This window comes from Colobus angolensis, unplaced genomic scaffold, assembly GCF_000951035.1.
Source record: "Colobus angolensis palliatus isolate OR3802 unplaced genomic scaffold, Cang.pa_1.0 Scaffold40, whole genome shotgun sequence".
Classification (NCBI taxonomy): Eukaryota; Metazoa; Chordata; class Mammalia; order Primates; family Cercopithecidae; genus Colobus; species Colobus angolensis.
The window spans coordinates 2944892-2968385 of record NW_012117377.1 but is presented as its reverse complement, the minus strand read 5'-3'; the positions used below and the strand labels follow the sequence as shown (position 1 = coordinate 2968385).

General features: G+C 39.3%; 1 protein-coding gene across 5 annotated transcripts in view; it reads left to right on the top strand.

Annotated features, from left to right (window-relative positions):
• RGS7 (regulator of G-protein signaling 7) overlaps positions 1 to 23494 on the top strand; it is a 590904-nt gene that overhangs the window by 243595 nt on the left and 323815 nt on the right. For all 5 annotated transcript variants that reach the window (XM_011955683.1, XM_011955682.1, XM_011955681.1 and 2 more), the window contains exon 2: positions 14371 to 14467. In XM_011955683.1, coding sequence (XP_011811073.1) covers positions 14371 to 14467 — 97 coding nt within the window. The remainder of the gene's footprint in view (positions 1 to 14370; positions 14468 to 23494) is intronic.

Here is a 23494-nt window from a genome sequence, read left to right as displayed (position 1 = left end):
TCAAGGAAGTAGCATTCTCATTTTATAGGGAAGGAGTACAAAGACCCAGCCCAGAGAGGCTGAATTATTTTCCTAACATCGTTCATCAAATGACAGACCTGAGATTTGCACATGGCTCTGCTAAGCAACAAAGGCCACATTCTTTACACCAGAGGTTATCAAAGTTGTTTATCCATGTACGTATCAAAATGTTAAGGGAGCAGGTGCAGTTTTAAAAATATAGTCAGTATTTTTATTTTTTCTTTCAAACAATAAAAAAAACAAAGCTATTGTTTTTCATTATTCCAGCTATAGAAAGCAAAGCTCTACAGGGTCCTCTTGGCTGGTGGAGACACGTAGAAATTGCTGGCTTTCAATGGAGGGCATTTCAAACTATCTAGGTGTCTCTATGAGACTTTAACACTCACCAAACGGGGAAATAGTTTTAAATAGTTCAACATCACTGCCATGACCTTCTGAGGTTCGTGTTCTAGCCATAAGATAATAGTCCATCTAGTAATAAGTAAGGCAAACTTTTTCATTTTTTATTCATTTTTTCATAGGATCATTGAGAATTGTCAGGAAGAAGGCAACTAGATATTCTGATTTTCTTGGCACTCATGGGGAAAACACAATTGTGGTGGATATAAAAGAGCCAGTTATTGGACTGGAAGTTATATGTTTGTGTGCCAAGGCTTGGACTTACTTTGCCTTGGGATTTTGTATGAAGTAGTCCACCATTCATCCTAATTTCTCTCCTGAGAGCAGTGTGGAATGAACGAATAGTTGAAACTAGGTCCTGTGCAGAAACTTCTTTCATAGATGGACCAGCAAGAGGGAGGTGTTTCTTCCAAATCCCCGTATAAAGGGCAAGTCAGAAAAGTCATACTGAATTTTCCCTGCTTTAAAACTAACCGTTCTGTGGGTTAGAAAGATTGATATCGCTGTTCAGATACTTCTGAAAAATAAAATCCGTCTTAACGTTGTAGTGCGTTGAATCGGCAACACTAGCAAGGGTACAATTAAAGTAGAAATCTTTTCCTTTTGTCCTTCTATAGTTTACTTATTGATCTCAAAAGAATTCTAGGAACTGGAAATTTCAAAATCATTGTACAAAATAAGTAAACCAAGAGTGTTATACAGAGAAAAAGGTCAGATTCAGCGGCTGCAGAAACCACTTCAAAACTTTGAAAACCATGAAACACCTGAGACAAATAAATCACCATACTTATATTTATTTTTAGTGTGTACACCTGAAATAAATCTTCTTCATTGGCATGAGAATGCTTTTGTCCTTTTAAAGTGCTTTTGCCCTACCTTCAGCTTATAATCTGTTTTTAATTTCATTTTGAAAATGATAGAAACGTGGTATTGTTTCATGGACTAAGCCAGCTGGATGGACCCAGGCAAAGCACTATCATATATAAGGTGGTGATGGCTGTGAAGTCATCCCTTTAATTACTCCGGCAAGAACTCTACTAAAACCATCCCAGAGACTTCTCTGGGCTGCATTTTATAAGTATGTTACCATAAAAATAAATTATGTAAGTAACATTTCTTGATATCACATTATTAAAACTATATATTTTTAGCCCTTCTGCCTACACTTAATCCAAAGTCCTCATGTTTCATCTCAGCGGAAGCAGAGTACTGCTGTCTCTTGTGGCTTTGAAAAGAGCATTTCATACTCTGACATGTCCTGCCCAGGTTTCATGAGAATATTAAGCTCGAATGACCTGAGGCATTCATTGTGTGTAATAAATGAACTTCTCTCCTACGCATTTGGAATGCCACTAGTCCTGTACCAGCCTTGGAAGAATTGAGAGAAGAATCACCTACATGATACTCTGAAATGTTCTAGGCTTTGCATCACCGAACACATGATGACAGAGCCTTATTTTCAACAATGGGTACGTTTATTGTTTTCAATCAGTTTATGGGACTAACGGAGATGCTTTTAGTCCACAGTGCATGTTCAGTCTTACTTCCTGGTTTGCAGTGTAGGAGGATGGAAATCAGCATGCATAAGGCTGTTCTTCCCACCATCAGTCCTGGAGTTGTGTGAAGGTGTTGAAGGGAGAATATCTGTGACACAGGTATCTGGAAACAGGTCTGTGATGCCCAGTGGCCATCAATAGACTGGGTTGTTTTTACACTTGTCTTTTCTTTTTTTTTTCTTGTAGAGAATGGGGGTCTTGTTATGTTGTCCAGGCTCGTCTCCTGGCCTCAAGCAATCCTTCTGCCTCAGCTTTCAAAAGCACTGAGATTACAGCAGAAACCATGGTACCTGGCCTCGGCCAGGTTTCCCTTACAAATATCAAGTGGGGCAGACAATTGTAGGAGGATGTGCTCTATACAGAAATATGAGAATGACTGGGTCTGCTGCTCATGAAAAGGAGGATGGGACAGTGCGGATCAACATTTATGGTTGTACGAATACCATGAATAGGATAAACAAGGTGTTAGTCACTAAATTCTCATACTATAAGATGGTGGGGCTTCTTTTGAGCTTGAATGAGGCAAGAATTAAATAATAGGAACTAGGTATGGATTCAACTAGCAGATAATTTACATACAGAATTTATTACCCAAGGAGCTGGGAAACTTCAGTGGCTTCCAAAATATTTGTATGAATTTATAAACAACAAAGACATAAAAGGCTACAAAGAGAACCTGGGATTTAAATCAAAGAATTGAGACATTAGCATAATTCTTATGTTCCAAAGCTGTTTTAAATCCATTGTACTCCGTGGAGGTATTGTGAGACCCCTTTCTTTTAGTAAGAATGTTTTAAAATGGCAAGCTCGGCCAAGTGCGGTGGCTCACTCCTGTAACCCCAGAGCTTTGGGAGGCTGAGGCAGGTGGATCACTTGAGGTCAGGAGTTTGAGACCAGCCTGGATAACACGGTGAAACCCCATCTCTACTAAAAATACAAAAATTAGCTGGGCATGATGGTGGGCGCTTGTAATCCCAGCTATTCGAGAGGCTGAGACAGGAGAATCACTTGAACCCGGGAGGTGGAGGCTGCAGTAAACCAAGATCGCATGATTGTACTCCAGCCTGGAAAACAGAGCGAAACTCCGTCTTTAAAAAAAAAAAAAAAAAAAAATGAGACTCTGTCTCAATAATAAAACAAAATTTAAAAAATGAAATAATAAAATAAAATGGTAAGCTCAGCCAAGAGCCCTTTGACTTTTTTCATGTCCTTCCTGCCAGAATCTCAGAGATTAGCTGAATCCCAGGCATCTTCTGCATTCTGTGCCTTTTTCTTTCATTCAGATCAATGACTATCTTTAGCTATTTTGTTTGCTAAATATTCCTTGTTCATTTATTTTTTAGAGGAATGATTGGTCCATTTTTGTTATGCATAGAGGTTGCTGAATTTCAAGTTGATTCCAGAAGCTAGAATAGAAGGGCTTGTCTGAAATCAAGCACCTGCATCAATAAAAAAAAGTCCCAAGAGAAGCCTTTCATCTGTCAGGAACTGTGGTCTCTCCATCTGAAAGGGGGCTGATGATAAAACTATTGATTCAGACTTCTCGGGTTATTGGAGATGTGACTAAGAAAAAAAGGAATGTAAACAATTTCATTCATTAACTCTGAATTTAAAAGACTGTAAAAAAGAGATAATTTGGGGTAGACTAGTTTAGTTGTTGAAAGTCAATAGCAATTATACAGAATGTTTACAGAGAGTATATTATAAAGAGCAGTTGGAGATATTTAACCCCCAAATGTGTTACAACAGACATTTGAATAAAGAACTTAACATTTAAGTTTTTAGTACTATTAAAGTGGGAATTCTTAATTATTATTATTATTTTTTTTTTGAGATGGAGTTTAGCTGTTGTTGCCCAGACTGGAGTGCAGTGGCATGATCTTAGCTCAGTGCAACCTCTGCCTCCTGGGTTCAGGCGATTCTCCTGCCTCAGCCTCCTGAGTGGCTGGGATGACAGGCACTCAACACTAAGCCCGGCTAATTTTTGTATTTTTAATACAGAGAGGATTTCACCATGTTCATCAGGTTGGTCTCAAACTCCTGACCTCAGGCAATCCACCTGCCTCAGCCTCCCAAAGTGCTGGAATTACAGGCGTGAGCCACCGCACCTGGACGGAATTCTTAATTATTTCAAATAGAAAACAATGTTAAATATAAAAGTAATACATCCTGTTGGTGAAAAGGAAAACAACAACATACAAACACAGCAAAGAAGTATGTAAAGTAAAAAATGGAGGGTGATCATTCCTCATGGACCATGCCACAGAGAGCAAAACTAATGCAAATTACCAGAGCCTTTATAATCTAAAGGGAATGATATTTCTGTTAAGAAATAACTTATATGTAAGTCATATAAAGTAAGGTGGGGTAAAAAAAATGTAAACTAGCAATAAAGAGCTCAAGTCGTTTAACAGGGACCATGATCATATTCAGTTGGGATGAGAGAGGTAAGGGGAGAGGTAAAGACAGATGTCAGTAGGAAATTACACTTTGTAATGATCCTAGAAGTAGAACTGAATTTCCACAGGCACAGATGGAAAAGGGAAGGGCGCAGCTGGTGCGAGGAAGAGTATGTGAGAAGGTGAGGCAGGCAGGAGCAATTGTTGGGCATGTGGGGTGCAAGTTACAAGGCTAGAATGACAGTTGGGCATCATATTGTGGACAAATTTGAGTGGTCATTTCACTTACAGAAAATTCATGGGGTTGTCAGGCCAATGAAAGTTTTAAACAAGAGATGAAATATTTAGGCTTGTTCCCAAGTTAATTCTGGGGTTTGCTACTTGAGCGAACTGAAGTGAGCTCAAATGGGATCAGGAGGTAAGGAGTTCATTTAAGAGAGAATTTCAGGCAGGCAATATGTGAACTAAGTTGATAGCAGAAGTGGAATTGCGTTTGAGAATGACTACAGAGACACCTTCCAGAGAGGTTAAAATTGTCAAGTTGGAGAGGCAGAAAGGAGGATTCTGACAGAAGTCATTATTCTGTGCAAGCGACTTACTCATTCCCATCTTGACGCCGAAGATGAAGCAATTGATTAAAGTTTTCATGTGCTCTGCCTCCTCCTCTCCTTTATAACTCTCTCTCCTGCCTACCCTCTAGGATCAGCTTAATCTTACTTTTCCCAGGAAGCCTTTCCCAAATCGTTCAGGGGACATTGACAACTCTCCTATTTGAACTTTGACTGCAATAAAAATTAGCCATGAGGCCCCTTTTGAGAGTTAAAGAAGTGATACCTCCTAGGAACAAAAAAGGAATCTGGAAACCTAAGTTACTCTGTCACATACATTTAGCACCATTGGCATTTTCTACCTTGGGGCAAACACTTACCATGGCCGAAGAGTACGGTGTAATTAACCAGGTGACTTATTTGGTCATGCTGCTTCCTTCTTTCTGTCTTTCATAGCTGTGAAATCTCATTCACTTGTTTGGCTTGTCTGTCCAATGTTCTTTTCTGCATCAATTTTTGTCTTTCTTTGGCTCTTTATTTTTTATCTTTATTTATTTATTTTTTTGAGACGGAGTCTTGCTCTGTTGCCCCAGCTGGAGTGCAGTGGCATGTTCTCAGTTCACTGCAACCTCTGCCTCCCGGGTTCAAGTGATTCTTCTGCCTCAGCCTCCCGAGTAGCTGGGATTACAGGTGTACGCCACTACGCCCAGCTAATTTTTATATTTTTGGTAGAGACAGGTTTCACCATGTTAGCCAAACTGGTCTCGAACTCCTGACATGTGATCCACCCACCTCAGCCTCCCAAAGTGCTGGGATTACAGGCGTGAACCACCACGCCCGGCCCTTGGGCTCCTTCTCATTATTCAGCAACCACCCACTCTTATTTTTTTGAGACTGCTTTTCTTACACTTTTTTCTGCGATATAACTCTATCCATGTATTGTTCGACGGGTTTTCATATTGAATAAGGTGATAACGAATGCCTTTGGTTTCTCCACCCAGCACCCCTTCCAACTCCACCTCCCGTGTTATAAATCAAAGTTTTTGCTCCCAAATTCAGGTATGGAAATTAGAGAAGGAATTTCTCCTTGGGCTCGTATAAACTTGTCAGCATTAAATAATGAGATTCAGAAAATATGATTAAGTCTAGAATTTATTTGAGCACAAAGTTTGAGGCTGTCACCACCTGGGTGACACAGACTCCAAAAGAACGGGGTTAGTGCATCCAAGTGTGGAGGTAAGGTTTCACTTATATAGGTAGAGACAGAAATGTAACAGAGTTGCAACATTTTTCGTGCAAGACCAATTCTTAGATTATGTTGCAGGAGTTTGATTGGTGATAGTTTACTACGTTCCATGGAAGACAGATTCGACATTTTAAAAGGGGGGGTAATGGACTCTTATTTATGGCATCTTTCAGCCCTTCCTAATCATCTACAGTGCAAGAGTAACATACTGTAATCTGTAATCAGAGAAGCAGGAGTTGCAGCTGCATGCTATGTGACTCAGGCCGTGTAGTCACGTTTTTCTCAAAGCTCACATAATTTAAAGTTCCAACAGCTTTAAGTTTGAATTATTTAATTTTACCAACTGTAAAGCTCAAGCAGTAAGGGCAGCCATTTTTGCCATTCTGTGCATTGAAGAACTAAGAGAGGACTCTGGGCCGAGAAGAAAAAGTGGGATCACCACAAGGAGCAGAGCGGAGGGCAGTAAGCATGCCCTAAAGGCGGGCTGCCTGTGAGACCCACTCATGTGACCCTCTTGGAGTTCCAGAAAGCATCCCACAGTACTTACCACACATTTCTTTGTTCATGACAATTTAATTTGAGATTCTGTCAACCCAAGTAATCCCAACAAATACGATGAGCATGGTTGTTTATTTATCTGTTTGTTTATTTTGAGATAGAGCTTTGCTCTTGTGGCCCAGGCTGGAGTGCAATGGCATGATCTTGGCTCGCTGCAACCTCTGCCTCCCGGGTTTAAGCGATTCTCCTGCCTCAGCCTCCTGAGTGGCTGGGATGACAGGCACCCACCACCACACCTGACTCATTTTTTTGTATTTTTAGTAGAGACGGAATTTCGCCATGTTGGCCAGGCTGGTCTCAAACTCCTGACCTCAGGCGATCCGTTTGCCTCAGCTTCCCAAAGTGCTGGGATTACAGGCATGAGCCACCGTTCCTCGCTGAGTTATTGTTTTTTAAATAAATAAATCTATATTTAAGATAAATTAGGACAGATTTACATGCAATAAGATTTTACTAGTTTCTATTTTTAGTGAATTATTCATGAAAATGGCAGGGTTTTTTCTTATATGAAAAGAGTAATTAATTCTGGGTTAAGATACTGACTACAATCAACTGTAATGTGGGGAAAAATCGTATCAGCTGGAAGCAGCTTTAATTGAATTATTACAGAAGAAAACAGTTTGTGTTGCAAATTTTAATCTCATTATTCTTATTTAACTTTCATTAGAGACTGACTCCACTGTCTCTGTTTTCACTGATGAATTCATAAGTGTAAATGATTTTCTGCATTCGTAAGGCTTTCTGAAGTAAAAAGAATCACAGGCGGATTTAAATTATGAAAACCTGCCACCACCTAATTGCCCAAGAAATCCAAGAAGCACTTTAGTGATCATTTCTCCCATTTTCATAGCTGGCACTTAAAATGACAGTACATGCCATAATTTGAAAGTATGTGCACATAGAAAAAAGCCATTCAATCTGCCCATTTAGTCTCCCATTTATATCTCCGAATGCCTGTGCTTAATGGTGGTTGTGATGCAGAGTTGGAAAACTTCTTTTGAAATTTTGATTGATTCATTTCTTTTTCAGAATTACAGAGTACAAAACGTTTTAGCTTTACTTCATACAAATGTTTTGCCTACAGTCAAGGTGTCTCTGTAAAGCTATTGGCTTAATGAAATCAATAGTAATGATATTGTGGTAAAGTTCCGGCAAATATAGCTACAAGTTAATTTAATTAAACTCCCATAATTGTTTAGAACATTAGAGAACTGGAAAGGTTTCAAGGCAGTGATTTTGTTTTCATCAATATGTGGGAGCCCTGTCTGGCAGCCCTCTTGAATAATTAGTAACTCTCTTCAAAGAAGATGTACCTGCATAATATGCTCCTTCTTTCATTCTGCCAAGTGTTCGGGCGGGGACTGTTTAACCTGAGCCTTGTTTGAAATACATCACAAGCTTGAAGTGACATCTGAACTATTCCAAAGGAAATGCTAATTATGAATTCCTGGGAAAAGAGCAGGGTGCTGAAGTTCAATAGTGCCTTTCATCTTGAGGGCTTACACATGGCAATGAACTTGAGTGTCACATCTACAAGCAAGAAGACAGCCTCATAAACAGCCACTGATTTACTCTCTTGCATTAAAGGAAGAAATTCCTCTAACAAGTAAGCTGAAGAATGTCTGCATTAGATAGAGCAGAAAGAATAAGAGGGATAAGAGTGTTTTAACCTGCACTACTATGTTGAGCTATTCTGTGTCACTATTTCTGACGCTGATAATATATTTTTTCACAAAAGTTACATAAAAAGAAAAACATATCAGACATCTCAAGACTAAATCTGAATTAACTTCCACTTTTGTTTTGAGGCTCTCAGAAAAAGCAAACATATGCCTTAAACAAAAATACACCAATCCCCTCTCCTCCTTTTAAAGTGAGCCTCCATTATGGACCAGGCACTTTATATATTAACAATGCAAAGATGAGTAAGGTAAGAATTTTTTCCTCCAGAAGTTCACATCTAGGGGAAAACAGATAGTTTTTACTAGTTAATGAAATGTGGAGGGTTCTGAAATACAAGCATAAAAAAGTTTTGAATGAATTCAGCACTACCTATTCTCAAAATTACTTTGCAAAATGCAGTTGTTTAACTTTTACTTCTATCACACATAGTGAATCAGTTTGCATTAAAAAATGAAGTCTTGCAAAGAGCACTCAATTCAATTTTTAATCTTCTAAATAACTTCAAGAGGCAAATTTGTCAGGAAAAGATGAGAGCAAAGACATTTTCATTTTGTTAAAAGTGAATGCAATCTCATTTCCCCTTCTAAATATGATGTTTTCATAGCTTACATAGCCTTTGCTTATATGCACAAATATTTCCCCTGACATTTCTTCAAATCGAATCTCCTGTCTTGCAGGGGCCAACATGAACTCAGTTTTCTACAAGAAATCAAAGACAGAACTTATGTATAGGCATATCTGACTACTTATTGCTTGACAATTTATTGCGTCTAATAAATATTTGCACTTAACTACAGCATCTTTGCCAGCTGAATTATAAAAGAAAAAGGGTCTGTATCTTCCTAGTACAATGATGAAGGAAGAAAGTTATGTTGAAGATGATGATGATGACGGTGTTGGCGGTGGCATTATAGTAAACATTTAATTAGCATTGTTTCACTAATTCTCACCCTTGATAAGATGTATACAATTTATGATGATCTCCATTTTACCGATGAGATAACCGAATCTTACTCATCTGTTTAGATAGCTTTTAAGTAGTATAGTCAGGATTCAAACTCAGGTCTAACTGGCCTAATGCATACTTTTAATAACTACAGTTTGCATTGAAACTAAAATGTGCTGACAATTGGAAGCAAATACGTTTGTATAAGGTCTTGTTTGATTTATTATTTTATTTTATTTATTTTTGAGACAGAGTCTCATTCTGTAGCCCAGGCTGGAGTGCAGTGGCAGGACCACAGCTCACTGCAGCCTTGACCTCCCAGGCTCAAGAGATCCTCTCACTTCACTGAGTAGCTGGGATCGCAGGTGCTTGCCACCACACCCAGTTAATTTTTGTATTTTTTTTTTTTTTGTAGAGATGGAGTTTTGCCATGTTTCTCAAGCTGGTCTCAAACTCCTGAGCTCATGTCATCCTGCGTTGGCTTCCCAAAGTGCTGAGATTCCTGGCGTGAGCCACCAAGCCTGGCCTGGCCTTGTTTAATTTAATAGCTTCATCTATTTGTCTCCAACAAGGAATTGGCTCTTTGACCTAATGTGGAAACTTACCTCCCTCTGAATGCTGATGATTATTTCCAGACTTCAGTCATTTTGTAGCTAGGAGAAATCTTACAGATCACCTGCTTCGAACTTCTTAAGAGTAAAGAAAATAGCCTTCAGAAAAATCCTCGGTGACCCAAGGCATCCCAGCTCTCCTGTCCATTTCCACCATCTCATGTTCTCTTCTCCCATGCCCAGTTTCCTCACCCTCAGAAACAGGCTTATAAAAGTGAAAACACACAACTCAATGGCATTTTAATGAATATATGCATGTGCATATATGTGTGTGTATACACATATATACACATGCGTATATATACGTGCGTGTATGTATATATATACAAACACACATACATATATGTATAGGATTCTTGAGGTACCTGAGTCTTTTGGTCTAAGACTAAATTGCCCAAATATTTTCGTATTTATTGGAGTTGCTTTTTCCTATCCCTCATACCTCTTACTGTCTAACTAACTTGCTCTATTTTTTTTTTTTGCTTGTTTTTAGCATTTTTCTTCTCGTCCAATTGCTGTTCCCAATAGTGAGAAAACAGACCATCAAGCATATTCAAGTCATGCTTAGTATAAACATTAATAGGCTCTGAATGAATGCTTGAGGAAACGTCAACAGATAAGATGGATGTGTTTTTTTATGTGGCCTTGGTGACTGTGACAACCAAAATGAGTGATTGAGACATAAATCTCAATCATTGAGGCTTGTTGAGAGCCAGCTTGAGGACAAGTTACAGATGCCTGTGTGGCTGTTTTTCCCAAAGAGGTTCTTAGGAGGTTTAGTGTTTATACATTTTCCTTAAAAAAGAGAAGGCAACAGTGAGAGGAATGATTACGTACCTGCGAGACTTTCATTAGTGCCCTGTAAGTTTACATTTTACATAAGATAAGGTGAACATTTGAAGAAAAAGGGAATGGAGGGAGCAGACATCCCAGGGAGGAGTGAAGGAATGACTAATCTCATTTTAGCTTTGTTCTGTACTGGGAAGATAAATCTTTAATCAACATTATCAATGTGGAGTCTTTCAAAAGGGTCAGTTTCTGTTTAGCCCTTAAGGAAGCAAGCCGGATGGTAGTTAGGGAGGAAGGGATAAAACGAGGTGTGTCCTACCCCCCATCCCATCATGGCCATGAACTTAGCTTCCAGGCTTTGTCTGGGGTCCCTTTAGCCAAGGGTGGGTCCCTTCAGTCATTTGAGGGCTAGAATTTTCTTTTTCTTTCTTAATTGATTTTAGTTTTTAGAAAGCAGGGTTCTGTTGTTTTGTATGTGTCTTTGTGTTTTTTTTTCATTTTTGTTGTTGTTTTGTTTTGTTTTCTTTTGTTTGTTTTTGCCTCATTCTAGGCCATGGCAAGGTTCATGGATAAACCATGTCTGAATAAAGATAAAAACAGCTGAATGCATGTACATGATCACATTTTCAGTCTAGAACACCAATCCTATTTTTACTTGGAGTTAAATTTTTTTTCTCTTGTGGAAATTATGACTCAGAAAAATGGAATATTTTGAAATACAACCACAGAAATCACTTTTACTTTCCAGCCTCCTATTCTCACTCCTTTGGGATCCAATGAACTGAGAGGGGATGAGACTGTACAAAGAAAATACTGCCTCTCATAGCTACATACCTTAATTCAGCGCCAACCAGAGGTGATTGTTGCCATATCTCTAGGTGCTGAGTAGAACGTGGGAGTCAGAGAGGTTTCCATGTCCCTCTAATCCAGCCTGCTTTAAACCATTAAGCAGATAATGCAAGGGTTTAGAGGCTGATATGAGGCAGAACAAAGCAGCTTATTCTGCAGAACATTGTGACAGGTCAATCATGAGCAAATAGTAACAAAATAAAAAGTCATGAGACTATATCTATTTTCATGTTTCTAAACTTCGAGATCTTTATTACATGAGAAGTGGGGTATTTGGTATTTGGTTATTGTTGGGGTCTTTTACAGGCCTGATAAAAGCATTTTTTTTTCTTTTTTCTTTTTTTTTTGAGACAGAATCTCACTGTCTCCCAGGCTGGAGTGCAGTGGTACGATCTTGGCTCACTGCAACCTCTGCCTCTGGGGTTCAGGCAATTCTCCTGCCTCAGCCTCCCAAATAGCTGGGATTACAGGCACCCGCCACCACACCCAGTAATTTTTGTATTTTTAGTAGAGACGGGGTTGCACCATGCTGGCCGGCTGGTCTGGAACTCTTGACCACAGGTGATCTGCCCGCCTTGTTCTCCCAAAGTGCTGGGATTATAGGCATGAGCCACTGCACCCAGCCTCATGTTCTTTTTATACTTGAATGCTGAGCCAACTGAGAACCATAACCATAAAGACAGACACATAGGGGTCACAGCGTTGCCCTGATTGCTGATAAAGGTATTATGGAAGAATGTTTGTGCACAAGTCACCATTAATCCTGAAACACAATCCTGAATAGACTTGCTCACCCACTAGGGCAGGCATCTCTACATCAGCAGAGTTGGATGTGGGCTTCTCGCCAAGAGAAAAAGAATGGGCCCTGCAGGACAATTTCTCATTCCCAGCTCTTCTATCTGATAAGTCAGCTCAGCTCCCCTGGAGTAAATTAGGGGACAGAGACAGGCAAGTGGATTAGAGTAATGGTGCTCCTTCCACATGGAAACAAACATGAAGATGGAGAATAAGCATCCCCAGATATCATGGGTGTGCATGGACATTTGGTCTAATATTTGTTGTTCTATATATGTACCAGGCTTTATATATGTTGTGTCATTTGCCCGTAAAATACTTAACCCCACCCTAGGCCCAATGCAATCCCATGAAGAATGCTATGAAGAAATTTTTACAAGTATTATTATCACCATTTTATGAATCAGAAAACTGAGTCTTAGAGAGGTTATTTAACCTACTCAAAGAACATAGATAATAATTAGAAGATCTAAGAGTCAAATACAAACCTGTGTCTCATTAAAACCCATTCTTTCCACATCTCCAGTTATTTGTCATGGTAATACATCTGTTGATAGTGTAATTACAACGTAGTAATACATCCATTGATATCAAGCACATTAGATTTCTTGGTTGAAAACCATTCTAAAGCTGTGTTGATGGAAATTTGATAATTCATTAATACAACGTTTAGACTGTGTTTTTTTAACTGTTTATGTTGAAATAATTTTAGGCTTACAGAAAAGAAGAAAAGATAACAGAATTCCCATACACCCCTTACTCAGCTTCCCTTAATGTTAACATCTTATATAACCATGGCATAATTATCAAAACAAGAAATTAACATTGGTACAACACTATTAGCTAAACTACTTACTTTACTCAAATTTCACCTTGGTTGTCAATATTGACTGAATTTTTTGAGGGTAGGAACTGTATTGTATGCATTTTCATATCCACAGTGCCCAGTCGAATATCCAGTCTAGAGTTAGTGATAAGTGGTTGTGGAATGAGTAAATGGATGAATGGATTTTAAGTCCCATACTACCACTTGCGTATGTTTGTGTGTCTCTGCATCTCCCAGGTTTAGAAGCATGTGAGGAAAGTCTGTGGCTATGATTTGAATGGATGCATGTTCTTCAAAACTAAATTCCACATTGACTTTGTGAAGTACAGTCCTTTAGAATTATGAGCAATTTGTAAAAGTAAAAGAGAGTGTACTAACGAGATTGAAACAAAGATAAAGGGGAATGTAGTAAACGGGCAGAAGGCTGTGGTGTTACATTCATTTTATTGTATATATATGTGTGTGTGTGTGCATGTGTGTGTACATGCATGTGTATGTGTACTTGTGTGCATATATGTGTGTGTACATGTGCATGTGTGGAGTGTATGTGCACATGCATGAGTGTATGTGTGTGAGAGTGTGTATGTGTGTGTATTTGTTTCACAACACACTTCAGTAAGTACCTGGGCAAGAGATGTAATAGTAGTTGGCAATCAGTCCTGGATTTCTAGGCAGGTTTTAGAAATTTACTGTAAAACAAAATCATGGAAATTCTCTTGCTTGAAGAAGCAATTCAAGCAGATGTTTTTAAGGCTCTATTTGCTTTTGCACTGATTTCAGTAGAGATAACATTAATGAAGCATGAAGGTGCTATGACAATGGTTTCTAAAAACTTGTGAAATAAACACTCTTTCATCTTAATCTTTATAACCAAGGTACATGAAGTCAGGAGAAAGGCAATATTCAAAGCACAAAATTCCTATTGGTAGCTTAATGGACCCTAAAATGTATGTTTTTCTTGCTGTTTCCTCCATCTCTTTTTAACAGAATTTTAACTATTAATGTGGCAAAAACTAGAAAGGCAAGAAGACGGCATTGTTCTTAGCTGGGCAAAACTGGAATACAAAACTTTTATGAGAGCTGATTTTTTTTCAGAAAAGTTCCACTTCATAAAGGTTTTAATTATGTTATTACCGTTGTTTAGATGGAAGACGTCATAGCACGAATGCAAGATGAAAAAAACGGAATTCCCATTCGTACGGTCAAGAGCTTTCTTTCCAAGATACCTAGCGTCTTCTCCGGTAAGTCTGCACGGAGCACAGCTCTGTTTTCTCCTGTACCTCTCAGATAACTTTAAAAAACTGATTCCAGCTGTTCACTATGGAAACGCTCTCTCTAATCCATTATTCAATAACTACTTATGAAATGCCCGTGGCGTATTTATCATGTGAAACACTTGATAGTAAAACACCAAAAATCATGACCCTGTTCTAGGTTAGTTTGTAAAGACAGAATGAACAAATGTGAAATAAAAAACAATATTAAAATAATAAAGATATATAAAAAACAATGTTATGAAGGTTGTATATGGAAATTAGGAGGGTGAAAAAAATCAATGATTTCTTTTTCCTGACTGATGGGGAGTCAGGAGAGGGTTTCTACAGAGCAGTGGTGAGCTGTTTGAAAGATGAGGAAGAGCCGTATTCACTCAAGACCACTGTCACCACCAGCTGTGTTCACCCAACTCGACAGTGACCAACCTGTAGAGACCTTGGGTCAGGTTATGAGCGTCTGTGAAAACTAGCCAAAAGAATCTAATTCTGATAAAAGGGAAAATACAGAGACATTTAAAATTTTTGGCAGAAGATATTGTGATGAAAGTGCTCGGGATAAACTGGCATTCAGTAAGGGCAACAGCACTGTGACAAGGGTAAGGCTCTCGCAGGAATAGTTTGGGTGCCCAGGTCCTGATATCCAAGGGCTAAAGGAATAGAGAAGAAAGAGCATGACGGTTTAGTGAATAACTAGGTATGCAGAATAAAAGACATAGCCCAATGGATTTCGTTTTGGTTGTTGTTGTTGGTTTATTTTAAAATGGGGAGACTGAGAGATAAAGGAATCATTATCCAAAATGGGGAACCTCCACGGGTTTGATTGGCAATGACTAGAGAAACCCAAGACAAAAGGAAGAGTAATAAGCTAAGCCTCTGTGCTCTGACTCCAGGAGGCAGTCAAAGTGCCCGTTTTGGGGCCTGGGATGTGCTGGGGCATGGCCTACCCCAGCTTAGGGAAGAGGTGAGATCAGACAGCCCGAAGCCTCAGCAGCGAGGAGGGAGAAGACGGCGGCTGATGCTGAGTGTGGGTGGGAAGGGTGCTTCATGGGATTCCCGTACAAGGGTTGCAGGCTGCTTCCTTGTGACCAGGATCAAGAGAAGATCCATGATCAGGAGGCCGTCAAGCCTGGAAAGAGGGCAGAGATCAGGACAGGAGTAACAGGGAAGCAGGCTTCCGCGTTGCGGTTTGAGAGCTGTGTTGCTGTCAGAGAGAAGAGAGGGAGCTTGGAGCTGAGGAGAGCTACTGTGGAATGAGATTGTGCTCTAACAAAATGTGTCCTCTTTTTTCCCTGTTACTCCCTCTCACGCCCACTTTGTTCTAGTTTCTTGCTCTTTCTTAATGATGCCTTGTACTTTTTACATCTGTGGCTTCACTCCATTTCTCCTCTCCTCACTGTCCCACTTACAGGCCATTCTGACTGTTAAATTCCATCCATTCTTCAGCAGTCAGTTCAGAGAGCTCTTTGGTGAAAACTGTCCGAACCTTTTGTCTCTGTGCTCTCAAAGACCTTGATTTTTGCATCTCTTATATGCTCCACCCCATCTTAGAGTTATTTTGCATATGTCTTATATTCCTAGCTAAACCTTAAGCTCCATTTGGTCAAGGATTCAGAGAGTTAACTCCACATCTAAACACACATCTAAAAATGTTATTATATATTTATTGATGAGCTAATGAAAGGGATGAACTTATCTTCTTTAGAATTCAGGCAGATAAATGCGCTACATTGCCATCCTGCACTGGGAATTGTGGTCAGTTCAACTGTGTGCGGCCTGCTTAGGGGCATTCAGGAATTATGAAAATACACAGGCCAAACAAAAAAGCTTTGCTCATCTGATTAAGGTTGGCTGCAATTTTGGGATATCTACTCTGTTGGAGTCTCAAATTTTTGATCGAGTTCTTCAGATAGCAAATAACTCAACAGCAAGCTGTTGGAAGATTTCTTGGTTGACAACATTAAGATTTTAATTGAAAAATAAGATTGGACATATAGATTGAGAATTAACCTGGGAATCTCTGATAATTGTTTTAATGTTCACTGCTGTAAAATAACAGTGGTAGCTATTAAATAAAGAGAATATCAATGACATGTTTCACATTAATGTAATTAGGTCTGAGTAATCATTTTATGTTCCCTGGAAACTTTGCAGGCATGCTCTGTCTCATAGGTTCAATTCACTGCTTTGTCGTGGATTTAATTGGTATATCTAGTATTATGTCTAGCACTTATCAGCTTCTTTAGATTCATATTCCCAAATTATAATGTACTCAAGCTCCATCCACTTTACTAGAAGTTTTCAGTCTTTTCTAGTAATATCCCTCCCCAGATATTTCTTATAATCTCTGGGGGTGGTTAATTCCTCTGTTCTTTTGTGGCCCTACTTGCAACTGACTGGTTGGCTTTCCCAGCTCTTTCACCTTCTCCCTTCTCTCCCTGAGCATGTTTCATGGTCTGCTGCAGAGCTTCTAATGAAACAAGGAATCCACTGATTTTATTGCCCTTAGTAGAACCAGAAACCAGTTGTGATGAAGGCCTGCCATATGTGGAAGGAGGGTAGTGCAGTCGTTGCAGACTGGAGTCAATCCTTGCTATGGACTGTTCCACAGGGAAGGAAGGATCTCAAATGTTGTAAATCTAACTTTCTCAGGTTACCAATTTGTGCTCCTTAAAGCCTCGTTACTTCCATGGACCGTTAGTATCAGAATCACTTGGAAACTTACAGGGAGAGAAGTGTTAAAGAATGCAAAATTACAGCCAGATAGTTCCAGTGTTCTATGCCACCGGAGAATGACTATAGTTAACAATAATATATTGTATAGCTTCAAATAGCTGGGAGGACATTGAACCATCCTGACAGAAAGAAATGATAAATATTTAAGATAATGGATATGTTAATTACTCAAAAAGGATAAATGTTTATCATTTCTCAAACACTTTTCATTATTTATCACCATACATGATTTGTTTCTTGTTTTGTTTTGTTTTGTTTTTTGAGACAGTCTTGCTCTGTCACCCAGGCTGGAGTGCAGTGGTGCAGACATGGCAGCCTCACCCTCCTGAGCTCAAGCGATCCTCCTGCCTCAGCACTCCAAGTTAGCTGGGACCACAGACACATGCCACCATGCCTGGCTGGTGTTTAATTTTTTTTTTTTTTAGTAGACAAGATCTCACCATGTTGCCCAGGCTAGTCTCAAACTCCTAGTCTCCAGCAATCTTCCTGCCTTGGCCTCCCAAAATGCTGGGATTATAGGCATGAGCCCAGCTATCATACATTATTTGTATCAAAACATCACTATGTATCCCATGAATGTGTACAATTATTATTTGTTAATTTTAAAAGAAAATGTAGTATCTGGACCTACCCCCAGATGTACTAAATTAGAACCTCACTTTGAGCACTGAAGTTTAAGATGTACTGCCTTAAAATGCACCCAGAGAAGCTGGGCAACTCCGGGGAGCATCCTTGTTTTCCTGAGGGCTCTGGGATCAGTGGCCACCTTGCTTGTGCCAATCTTTCTCTTTGAAGGGCTCTAATCATCTTGGCAGTCTGGCCTCAATCAAGGCCACCCCAGTCTATCTAATGCCTTTAAAAAAATTTTTACTTGGGAAGGAAAAAGCAGTTAGGAAGAATACCCTAGTTCTTTCTCCTTCCTTTACTCCCAAACTGAGAGTCTCTGTTGCCCCTAAGATTGATAGGTGTCAGCAGCTTTGTGACGGAATGAACAATACTCAGTTCCACCAGACAACTCCCATGCTTCAAAGGAAAACATAGGTCATGGTGGCCAAGTAATGCCCATACCCACCTCAAGTGAAAACAGCTGTGTTGACAAAGTGACGCTATAATCCAATTCCCCCTGCAACATCTGCAATCCAGACCCAGAATCATGTCAAAGAATGCTATGGCAAATATAATCTACCTAATAATAGGGTTTGTGTTTTGTTTTTCCTGCTAAATGCATTTTGTCCAGTGAACCATCTAAGACTTTTCTCTTTGTTTTTTTTTCTTAACTCTAAAAATCCTTCAACTTTTCCCCCCCCTTTCCCATAACCCCCCAGTAGTATTTTTTTTTTTTTTTTTTTTTTTTTTTGAGACAGAGCCTTGCTCTGTCGCCCGGGCTGGAGTGCAGTGGCCGGATCTCAGCTCACTGAAAGCTCCGCCTCCCAGGTTCACGCCATTCTCCTGCCTCAGCCTCCCGAGTAGCTGGGACTACAGGCGCCCACCACCTCACCCAGCTAGTTTTTTGTATTTTTTTAATAGAGACTGGGTTTGACCGTGTTAGCCAGGATGGTCTCGATCTCCTGACCCCGTGATCCGCCCGTCTCGGCCTCCCAAAGTGCTAGGATTACAGGCTTGAGCCACCGTGCCCAGCTTATTTTGTTTTAAAGTTGTTGATTTCAACCTCCTGGTTTCCATGGTCCCAAGACCATAGGACAATATCTTTGGATAATTCCTCTATGCCAGTTCCTTGAACTCTGAGATGAGAAATGTCCTTGGGTGGATCCAATCACAGCATTGCCTTTTTCTCCAGAAGTGCCTTCTCAGATGCAGAGATAGCTCAGGCAGCTGCACAGGTCGTATGTGACCTGGTGTCGCAGGGCCAGGGAGTAAAATCAGTGGTGTATTACACTATAGAACTTGGCTAACAGCTCTCTTCCCTGGGATTCTGTTGAGATTCCCAGAACTTTGGTGAAGTGTGTGTGTGACTCTGTGTGTGTGTGTGGGGGTGTGTGTATGTGTGTGAGTGTGTGTGTGTATGTGTGTCTGGCACTGAGGCAGTGTAAACCTAGAGGCTGGGTAATGACCCTGTGCAGAGCGCAGCAAAGGAAGCCTGTCTGCAGTTGAGAACAGTGAAACATGTAAGGAAGGAGAAGCAGAGAAGATGAGGCAGAGAGTGCTGGGTTCCTGGTAGCTTTGCAGCTCTTGCCCCAATCCACAGGCATAGTCCTGCAATCTCCACAAACTTCCTTCTGGTTTCTTCATCTCCTTCAATCCTCCACAGTAAAACATCGACCTTTTGTTTCACTATGTTTTCAACTTCGACTTCCCTTTTCTAGTTTAAACTTTTCCCATCTCTGTATTTCTTCTGATTACACCTAGGAGTCTTCCCCCATAGCACATGTATTGGACACAAAGTACTTATGGTTGCAAAAAAAGAAAAAAAAAAGAGTGTACATAAAAAATGTTATAAAAGGAGAATATTTGGGATTGATCAAATGCCGCTCTGGAGTATGGCTGCAACAAATTCACTGGGGAAGGTCTTAAGAATGCAGATTTCAAACACAAACCACAGATATTCTAATTCATTAGTGCTGAGATGGAACCATGGAATCTATAATTTTTGTTTTTATTTTACTTTATTTTATCTTTTTTCCCCTTGATTAAATATTAAGCTCAGATTATAGAAATATGTATTTTTAAGCTGATTTTAAAAATATAGGATTGGTGTCTGCTGGTCTTAGATGCATGCTAACTATGTTTTTCTTTATATTTTTAATTCAATTCACTGAACATTGATCAAATACTCACTATGTTCCAGTAACTATACTGGGTTTTGTGGGCTAGTATTTTACCGTTGCTGGGGAAATAGATTACATATACATTAGCAATAAATGTTTAACTTGTATGAGGAACCAAGGTAAGTTCCTTTATCAGAGGTTTAAAAAGTCGGTTGTAGGATCACAACTTTTTAAAGGCTATCACTTTGTAATCTCATCTTCAACAAAGAACTTGAATTGTCTGTCCTTAACTACCACAAAAAACACCTTTAAGAAGTATGAGTGTAATGGTATCAAAACCTTTAGAGCAGGCAGATAGATGATTATTTGTCTCTTATTTTGTGATTTCTGCGAAATTGTACTAAAAGACATTTCCTTCATGTTCTCTAAATTTCTAATGAAAAAAACAATAAAATAAATTTATTTTTATAATAGACTATGAAAAAATTATGTCTTTGAAGATTCGTTTTTAAAAACAATAATATATAACCTGTATTTTCCTTTTCCTTTTTTCTGTAGTTGCCAAGAAGTTCACTGCTAAATTTAATGTTCCATTCTTTCTTTTTCTCATGTGATTAATCACTGACATATCTATCTTTCGTTGTCTTCTCATTGTTTTTTTTTTCTATCTTTTATCGTTGTTCTTTTAAGTTTGTTGGGGGCTATATTGTAAATTGCTTCAAGTTATATTTTGAAGGCAGGTAAGGAATAAATCCTGAAGAGACATCTGAGAAGTGTCTACTTTGTGTTAAGGAGTGGTTTTGCCTGGAATCTGCCCCATTCAAGTGGGGATACATCTTGGCTTTGAGCAAGTGCTCTACCACAATAGAAAATAAAAGATGAAGTTCAAATATTCCATGAGAGTTTCATAAAAGTGCTCAGTCACTGTTAACACCATTATGTCTTCAAATTGAAAAAAATAACTATATAGCGAAAAATATATTTGCAGATTTTGCTGAAGATTTTCTGCAAATGAAATCCGTAAGTCTTATTCTTGCATGATAGCTCTTTCCCTGGAATTCATGTCCTGTAACTTACAATGTTTATTCATTCTCTCATCTGAAAATCTTTGTTAAAGCAAACTATGACACTCATACCAGCTAAAAATCCTTTGTACTTAAAACTCTAAATTTTAGAAGAATACAGATCCAAATCCAGATGAAGCATAAACGTTTATGAATAAAAGAGGAAATGATCAATTTTACATTTGTAAGATAGTTGCTCCATTTGTGATACTATTTTAAACTATACCGTTTATCTTGGCTACAGGCATATTTGAATGAATTAAAACTGATAATATAGGTTTTCAGTTGCTTCACAAGATATTGAAATAGTGCATGGTTTCTTGTGTCCTCTATTCTAGAAAATATATTACATTGTAATAATATCAAATACTATTTGGATATAGATGTTTTGATTCATAATCATGTGTGCTTTATAAATTTTAGATGTATTACATAATAAACAGGCTTTAAATCCTGATGACTGGAATAATTGTTTTTTTAATATTTTAAACAATATTTTAATGTTTCCAAATAGTTTCAATGAGCCCTTGAGAATTTTTTAAATGATAAAGTTGGTTTTTTGGTTTGTTTGTTTGAGGCAGAGTCTCATTCTGTTGTTCAACGTGGAGCACAGTGGCACAGTCATGGCTTACTCCAGCCTCAAATTCCTGGTCTCAAGCAATCTTCCTACCTCAGCCTCCTGAGTAGCTGGGACTACAGGCATGCACTACCACATCCGGCTAATTTTTTAAATTTTTTGTAGTGATAGGGTCTCACTGTGTTACCCAGGCTAGTCTCAAACTCCTGGGCTCAAGAGATCCTTATGTCTCTTCCTCCCAAAGTGTTCAGAGTACAGATGCAAGCCATTGCATCCAGCCAGCTTATTTATTTATTTATTTATTTATTGAGACGGTGTCTCGCTCCCCGGTTCACGCCATTCGCCCGCCTCAGCCTCCCGAATAGCTGGGACTACAGGCGCCGCCACCGCGCCCGGCTAATTTTTTGTATTTTTAGTAGAGACGGAGTTTCACCGTGTTCGCCAGGATGGTCTCGATTTCCCGACCTCATGATCTGCCTGCCTCGGCCTCCCAAAGTGCTGTGATTACAGACCTGAGCCACCGCTCCCGGCCAGCTTTATTATTTTGATGACATCTATTTTTTTTTCTTTACTTTGAAGGAAAATATTAGTAATTTGGAAACCCACTATGTGGTTAGTGGCTTTAAATACATTAGTTTTGTTCCTTTCAACACTTCAGGATAATCATTGTTTTTCTCCATTTCCTAGAGAAGGTAATAGAGGGTCAGAGAGTTCAAGCCTTTTGGCCCCATTCTAAACAGTTTACTAATATGTAAACTATAGTGGGTCTGAGGCAAAATCCCATTCTGTTTCTCGCCACCCCATGGGTAACCCTCTGTTGGTTGTCCTTCACATAATGTCCTGTTTTTTTTTTTTTTTTTTTTGAGATGGAGTCTCGCTCTGTCACCCAGGCTGGAGTGCAGTGGCCGGATCTCAGCTCACTGCAAGCTCCGCCTCCCGGGTTCCCGCCATTCTCCTGCCTCAGCCTCCCGAGTAGCTGGGACTACAGGCACCCGCCACCGTGCCTGGCTAGTTTTTTGTATTTTTTTAGTAGAGACAGGGTTTCACTGTGTTAGCCAGGATGGTCTCGATCTCCTGACCTCGTGATCCACCCATCTCGGCCTCCCAAAGTGCTGGGATTACAGGCTTGAGCCACCATGCCCAGCCCTGTGTTGTTTCTTTATGACAAGCACACACATGTCAGGATTGGTAGGATTCTGGGTACCTGGGACTCTTCCATTCATCTCCCAACATACTCCTGTTCCAAATGTAGCCCAATGGAGTACTCATCAAAACCACCTGAGCTTTTGTCTTCGTTTTACCTCCAAGGAGCAGTGTGACCCTGAGTAACCCACTATAGTTTTTTCACCTGTAAAATTTGGAGATTATATCTGATGATCTCCAAGTTTGCTGTCTGCATAAATTCTATAATTCAGAGAACCCAGTGAAGGAGAAAGAGTGGAAGAACAATTAATAGGATAAAATAATAATAAACTAGACTATTTACAAGGTAATTGAAATAGCAACACATCAATGGAAATCTCACTGTACTTTTTTTTCTCAAGGCAATGCCATCGTCTCATGGCTTAAATTAAATATTTCTAAATGTATGTTTCTAATTCAGACCTTTTCTCTGAACTCCAATAAATTCAACTTTGTATACAGTATTTTCGCTTAGATATCTCAAAGAAGTCTCAAACTGGATATGTCCAAGATGAGAGTCATTGTCTTACCCTCAGCCCCTTCCCTGTTTTCTGCCTCAGTAAAAATTGCACATGCCAGAAATGCTGGGGTCACCTTGACTCTTCTTATCCCCGTCTTCTCGTATCTGCTGCACCCACAAGTGCTGTCAGCTTAGCTTGGACCATGTATGCTTGTATTTTTCTACTGCAAAATATTATCTCCACTCACCTGA